General features: G+C 49.6%; 1 protein-coding gene across 1 annotated transcript; it reads right to left on the bottom strand.

Moving 5' to 3' along the window:
* Positions 1-353: 353 nt before the first annotated feature.
* Positions 354-6,872, bottom strand: LOC139400142 (mastermind-like protein 3; the record flags this gene model as incomplete). Its single annotated transcript, XM_071145170.1, has 2 exons — positions 5,969-6,872; positions 354-433 (listed from the first exon to the last, which is right to left on the bottom strand). Coding segments are annotated over exons 1-2 (449 nt in total), but the record flags the coding sequence as incomplete, so codon positions are not given.
* Between the last annotated feature and the right edge of the window lie 480 nt (positions 6,873-7,352).

Here is a 7,352-nt window from a genome sequence, read left to right as displayed (position 1 = left end):
GTTGTGGTATAATGGTCCAGGATCTCCTCCCAGACAGGCCTGTGTAGAAATGCCCTGTTGTGGTGTAATGGTCCAGGATCTCCTCCCAGACAGGCCTGTGTAGAAATGCCCTGTTGTGGTGTAATGGTCCAGGATCTATCTGGTCAAGTAGACGGGGAAGTCTTCAATGCGCATTCTACTCTGCTGGGACTTTGGCCATTGTTGGCACTACTATCCACAGAGGTATTTTAGAGAAGAACATAACATTACTCACACACACTGGGACACACACACACAGGGACACACACAGGGACACGCTCACACACACACAGACAGGGACACACACAGGGACACACACACAGGGACACACTCACTTCTCTGCGTACACAGTGTGAGGCTGTGGAGAGAGGCCTAGTACAGGGTGCAGGCCAGCCTGATGAACATGTGGACGTGCCTGGAAGGAGGGGAATGTGGTCACATAGCCTGGCCAAATTAAAAACATCCACACAGAGAGAAGGAGAGGGGGGGGTACGAAACAGAGAGAGGTAGAGGAGGAGGAGAGAGACACCGAAAGGAAGAGGGGAGAGCCAGAGAGAGAGAGAGAGAGAGAGGAATCCCAGAGACAGAGAGATGTAGAGGAGGAGGAGAGAGACAGAGAGAGAGAGAGAGAGAGAGGAGGGGAATCCCAGAGACAGAGAGAAAACAGCAGAATATGAAGAGAGAGAGCAGCTCTGAGCCCTGTTGTGATTGAGGGGTAGTTTGGCGGGTTGTACACTGCGTGTGATTTCGGCGTCCACGGGCCTCCTCTGTGTGTGTGTGTGTGTGTGTGTGTGTGTGTGTGTGTGTCAGCTCCATGCCAGCTCACTGGGTTAAATATAGCTACTGGGCAGCGATCCCAGACTGTATTAACAATATATACCACCACCACTTTAGATAATACTGACACCGGATAGCAGGGAGGGAGAGGGGGAGGGGATAGGAGGGGGAGGGAGGGTAGGATAGGGGGAGAGGGGGAGGGACACTGGAGAGGGAGGATAGGAGGGGGAGGGACACTGGAGAGGGAGGATAGGAGGGGGAGGGAGGGAGGGGAGGATAGGAGGAGAGGGGGGAGGGAGGATAGGATAGGAGGAGAGGGGGGATAGGAGGGGGAGGGAGGGGAGGATAGGAGGAGAGGGGGATAGGAGGAGAGGGGAGGGGAGGAGAGGGAGGATAGGAGGAGAGGGGAGGATAGGAGAAGGGGAGGATAGGAGGAGAGGGGAGGATAGGAGGGGGAGGGGAGGGGAGGATAGGAGGAGAGGGGGGATAGGAGGGGGAGGGAGGGGAGGATAGGAGGAGAGGGAGGATAGGAGGGGGAGGGAGGGGAGGATAGGAGGAGAGGGAGGATAGGAGGGGGAGGGAGGGAGGGGAGGAGAGGGGGGATAGGAGGAGAGGGGGGATAGGAGGAGAGGAGGAGAGGGGAGGAGAGGAGGAGAGGAGGAGAGGGGGGATAGGAGGGGGAGGGAGGGGAGGATAGGAGGAGAGGGGGAGAGACTGGAGAGGGAGGAAAAAGTTAGGAAGAGAATGGTAGAGAGGTAGAGTCAGAGAGGAGAATGGTAGAGAGGTAGAATCAGAGGAGAGAGGAGAATGGTAGAGAGGTAGAATCAGAGGAGAGAGGAGAAGACCATGAGGGGAAGATGAAGGGAGGAGAGCAGAGGAACAGGGGGGGGGGGGGGGGCAGAGAAGGAGAAGAGGAACACCTCAGTGGGACAGAAAATAAATGAAACTCAGCCACCCACACTCCATCCATTCTGCCAGGAGAGTGTGTGTGTCATTCCATACTAGAGAGCATGCCAAGGTGAGGAGTCGTGGGACAGATACCAACTCTGGCCTGAGCTTGTCTGTGTCCAGCTAAACACAGCACACAGTTATGTAAAACCTGAGTGTTTATATGCTGTGTAGACTGGTAATAAAGGGTTTATAACCCCTTTGTGAGTATTAACAGACTAGTTATAACCTGAGGGTTACACTACTGACCTACAACACACAGCTCTCCAGTTAGCTTCAACACAACACTGGGGAACGAGTGACAGAACCTCCCAGAGAGAGATGACAGAAACACCAAGAGAATACAAGGGTAGGGGGAAGGCCCTTCACCTCTGGAGGAGGAACGAGACCCCGACACAGAGGAGGAGGAGGAACGAGACCCCGACACAGACAGAGAAGGAGGAGGGACAGACAACCCGACACAGACAGAGACAGACAAGGACAGGTGTGTAGACTGGAGAGGAGAGAGACCCCAACACAGACAGAGACAGAGAAGGTGTGTAGACTGGAGAGGAGAGAGACCCCAACACAGACAGAGAAGGTGTGTAGACTGGAGAGGAGAGACCCCAACACAGACAGAGACAGAGAAGGTGTGTAGACTGGAGAGGAGAGAGACCCCAACACAGACAGAGAAGGTGTGTAGACTGGAGAGGAGAGACCCCAACACAGACAGAGACAGAGAAGGACAGGTGTGTAGACTGGAGAGGAGAGAGACCCCAACACAGACAGAGAAGGTGTGTAGACTGGAGAGGAGAGAGACCCCAACAGAGACAGAGACAGACAAGGACAGGTGTGTAGACTGGAGAGGAGAGAGACCCCAACACAGACAGAGACAGACAAGGACAGGTGTGTAGACTGGAGAGGAGAGAGACCCCAACACAGACAGAGACAGACAAGGACAGGTGTGTAGACTGGAGAGGAGAGAGACCCCAACACAGACAGAGACAGAGAAGGTGTGTAGACTGGAGAGGAGAGAGAATCCGCGCTCCGATATGAGCTGATGTAATGTACACGTCGATTGTAATTGGTGTCACTCACTGTATAAAATGTCCTATTCGACACTACTACTCATAACAATATACACTGCCTAGATATCACTAGTTATTAGACCGCTTGACAAGGCAAATAGCCTCCTGATGACATGATCCCAGACATGGCAGTAGACTTCTTGCACCGAAGCAGTCTGCTCTCATCTCCAAAGAGGCGGTCTCTCCCGCCAGACTCGGGGCTCGACGGCTGTGAGAAGAGACGACCACAGAGGAGACCTTCCTAAGCCTGTAATAGTGGTGGCTGATGGGTAAAGGCAGCATGAAATCCAAAGGGCTCCCTCCTCTCACTCTAATAGCTGCCTAATGTTTACCATAATTACAGGGGCTGTCGTGCCTCCCCACGGGTGTGTCTGGGACCTTATGGGGCGAGAGAGAGAACCTAGGCTCCATCTCAAACGGCACACTATTCCCTATTTAGTGCACTACTTTAGACCAGAGCCAATAGGGAATAGGCTGCCATTTAGGACATATCGCGTTTCGCGGGGCTCTACAGAGCGACCATCTCACGCGCACTTCTATACTATTCTACTGCACCTTGGTCCGTTCCGCTCTGACGTCGCTCATCCATATGTATATAGGCTTAAGTAATGCCTACTTAGATGTGTGTATTGGGTATACGTTGTGTCATTTGTTAGATATTATTTGTTCGATATTACCGCACCGTGGTAGCTAGAAACACAAGCATTTCGCGACACCGGCAATAACATCTGCTAATCACGTGTATGTGACCGATAACATTCGAATGTATCGTTTTGTAAGCTACTGCCTGAGCCTTGGTTTGTAACATATAGAGTGAATACAGCCATCTAGCTGCCGTCTAGTAGTGGGTCTCTTTCTGGGCTCAGACAGGGAAAGGGAGATAGAAGAGGGAGTGAAAAGAAATACATGAAATGGTGCTACTGTTTCCTTAAGAGCAGCTAATGGGCGGTTCGGTTAAATGTCCACACGAAGCGGTAGGTCGTTTTTCTATTGCAATCACCGCTGCCTCTCCGCGACATACGACTCTTAAAAACGGCGAGACGGAGGGGGGAGTAGCGTTATCTCCTTCTTGTTTGCTACCTAGTAGGTTGCCTCCAGAAAGGGAGAGCGCCAACGAGACACCACTTAGCATTTGAAAGGCATATTGGCCCCGGCTACAACAAAAGGGGCTATGTCGTCGCATTCCGACTCGCTGTTGTAGAGGTGTGAATGAACAAGGAGAGAGATAATTGTCTCTTGGTTTCTCCTTTTCACAGAGGCTTATGGTTTTAAAGTCGTGATCCCAAAGACGGTTCACAACGCACAAATCAACACTCGTGCTACAGAGGACACCTCCCTCGGCTGGTGCTGACACATGCGCAGATCAACTGCTGGAGCGTCAATTATTATATTAAGATGTTTACATGCCCTAATAATCGGAAACATTAAAAACATATATATTTAAAAAAAACAAATGGGTGTTTAATCGTTGTGTGGTTACTTCGATATTGACTTTACACCGATTTATGATAAAACGACTACTGCATAATCTGCCTACTGCCATAATCAGTTTAATAGCGAATTAATAGTGAACATAAACATACGATGTTTCATCATACAATCGGAATACACCGTAATGCATTGGCCATTGTCTGTTAATCTAGCTCTATCAAAAGCAAAAGTTATCTATCCACATAACAGTGTAGTATTAGACTATTCTATCACCCCGCTAAACTAAAGTTCAGACAGTAGCCTATAGGTTTATTACGTCCCTGTCGAGTAGCTTCTTGTTTTATCAAGATGTCTAGTAGTCTAGTATGTTGTTATTCTGTGTCTGTTTCCCTCTCACACACCTAGACGAGACTGTCAAGTAGAAATCACGACTGGAGACATATTTAGGCTACTATAGTACTCTCAACCGTTATGTGATTCATATTTGAAGTATAGCTGGAAATGTGCTTTACTGTTATTAACAACTGGAAAATGCTGGCATCAATGTGATCAACCGTGGGCGAGAATGGCTGCTGAGCAGGAAAACAATGTTGCAACAAGTTTCCGCAGAGAAAAATGTAACAGTTAAACTACCAAAGACAAACAACTCGTGTGGAACTTCGTCCGACAGTTTAAAAGTAATCCGCATATCAAGTAGTCCCCCCGAAAACGTGTTCAACCAACTAACTATGGACACTCCCCCCCAGTTAGCGTCCTATACTAACGTTAACTATGGACACTCTCCCCAGTTAGCTTCCTATGCTAACGTTAACTATGGACACTCTCACCAGTTAGCTTCCTATGCTAACGTTAACCATGGACACTCTCCCCCGTTAGCTTCCTATCCTAACTATGGACACTCTCCTATGCTAACGCTAACTATGGACACTCTCCCCAGTTAGCTTCCTATGCTAACACTAACTATGGACACTCTCCCCAGTTAGCTTCCTATGCTAACGCTAACTATGGACACTCTCCCCAGTTAGCTTCCTATGCTAACGTTAACTATGGACACTCTCCCCCGTTAGCTTCCTATGCTAACTATGGACACTCTCCTATGCTAACGCTAACTATGGACACTCTCCCCAGTTAGCTTCCTATGCTAACGTTAACTATGGACACTCTCCCCAGTTAGCTTCCTATGCTAACGTTAACTATGGACACTCTCCCCAGTTAGCTTCCTATGCTAACACTAACTATGGACACTCTCCCCAGTTAGCTTCCTATGCTAACGCTAACTATGGACACTCTCCCAAGTTAGCTTCCTATGCTAACGCTAACTATGGACACTCTTCCCAGTTAGCTTCCGATGCTAACGTTAGCCTGGGCTAAAAGCAAAACAGCAGCATTGCTCTCAAAAGGGCTCCCACAGTCGGAAAGAGATTTTATGAAAATACAACAAGGCGCAAAGTTAGTTGTTGGCTACAAAGGGGGAAGTGAGTGGATTGTGTACTTTGTAAACACAAGCGCTTGTTGGCACACTGTTTTGAAACAACCGTAGAGTGAGTTCAAAGCAGTTCACTGAAGCGCAGTTACAAGAATGATCTCAACTTTTCCGGCGGGGGCGAAGGAGATGTAGCCCAACTTAACGGGGGTGTGGGGGGGGGGGGGGGGGGGTAGTGTGTGTACTATGTAGAGTAGACTAAAACCACGGGCATCTTGGCCCGGTGACCGTCTCTTTAACTTACCGCTATAAGTGTGTTGTTCCTCTGCTCCGTCGAAGACGCCGACTCGGGGTCTTGCTGTTTACTCTGATGCTTGCTGTTGGCAGACTTCTTCGCCCTCTGCTCCAGGCTCCGCTGGTAGAGACTCACCGTCTCCCTCCGCTCGAGCTCCAGCTGCTCGGCGTGGGCTTGCTGGTAACGGTTCTCACAGTTGACATGGTGCCGCCTGCACCCTTCTATCCTCTGCCGTAGTCTCTCCACGACCGTGCTGTGTTTGGGTATGCCCACGTTGTTGGGGTTTACACCCGGATTCATGCCACTCGCCATGGCATTGTTGTTGATGCAAATGTTACTGCCGTTCGCGGCAGCGGGGGTTGCAAAGTCCCCCATCATTCACCTGAAATGATAGTATTTTGGACTAAGTTTTGATTCCCCTCAAGCCTCAAAGTAGTCTCTTCGTCTTCTAGGCTAAATGTTACTGGGAAACGGGAGATGGTAGTTAGATTAAATGACGAACAAGACGGACCGGGTGATTCAAATGACCGTAAGGACAGTAAACAAACGGTGATCGGTGTTGATTCTTGTTCCCTCCTTCGGGACAGGACGCGGAGGCTCCACCATTCAACACGGTTTTCAAATATCACCTTGTCCCGTCCATGAAAAACACCGATAACAATATCCCATAGCCCAGCACGAAGGCTTCAAGAACGAGCAGGCTGGTCCGTAAATCAACACATCAACCACGGCCAGACTATTAGCAAAGGTAATAAGTCCATAGGAAACAACCGGATATTAAGCTACAGGCGATCATCACTGCCTCCGATTCCCACTCACACACATAACAGACCGACGCTGCCTCGAGCTCGCCGTTGTTTTATTATGTTGTCCTTTGTGAAAAAGTTTTGCTGTTTGAACCGAAGGGGCTCCGGAGTTGCTCCGAAAACTTGCTGCATTTCATTGGTTTGGTCGGTAAAAATCCTTAAGCTGAACGTGAAGAAGAGTTGTCGTGATAGGGAACCGGGTCCCGTGAACTGGTGCACAGCGAAATCCTGAAGACACCCGCGGTGGCCGTGATCTCTCGGCTGGTCGCTAGTAGCTGTTCGCTGCCACCATCACAATCATCAAGACCTATCCTCCTCCATGCCAGCGGAGCGATATCAGGACGAGAGTTTAGTCAAAACCAGCTAGAGGCTGTGAGTAGCCCAACGGCACAGAGGAAAACCCGGAGTGGAGTGTGCATGTTCCAGCCACGCCGGATCAGTAACGAATAAACAGTAGAATGAAAGCGGAATACATTTAGGCCTAGTGGCCGGTCACTGTACTTACCATCAGGCATTGCAACGTCAAAGCAATGTTGTCGCTCACATACATATATATATATAGAGGCAATTAAAATGAAAAGTCAAAT

Source organism: Oncorhynchus clarkii, unplaced genomic scaffold (genome assembly GCF_045791955.1).
Source record: "Oncorhynchus clarkii lewisi isolate Uvic-CL-2024 unplaced genomic scaffold, UVic_Ocla_1.0 unplaced_contig_2511_pilon_pilon, whole genome shotgun sequence".
NCBI classification, from domain to species: Eukaryota; Metazoa; Chordata; class Actinopteri; order Salmoniformes; family Salmonidae; genus Oncorhynchus; species Oncorhynchus clarkii.
Note: the sequence above shows the minus strand (reverse complement) of the source record. Positions and strands in the feature narration are given on the sequence as shown.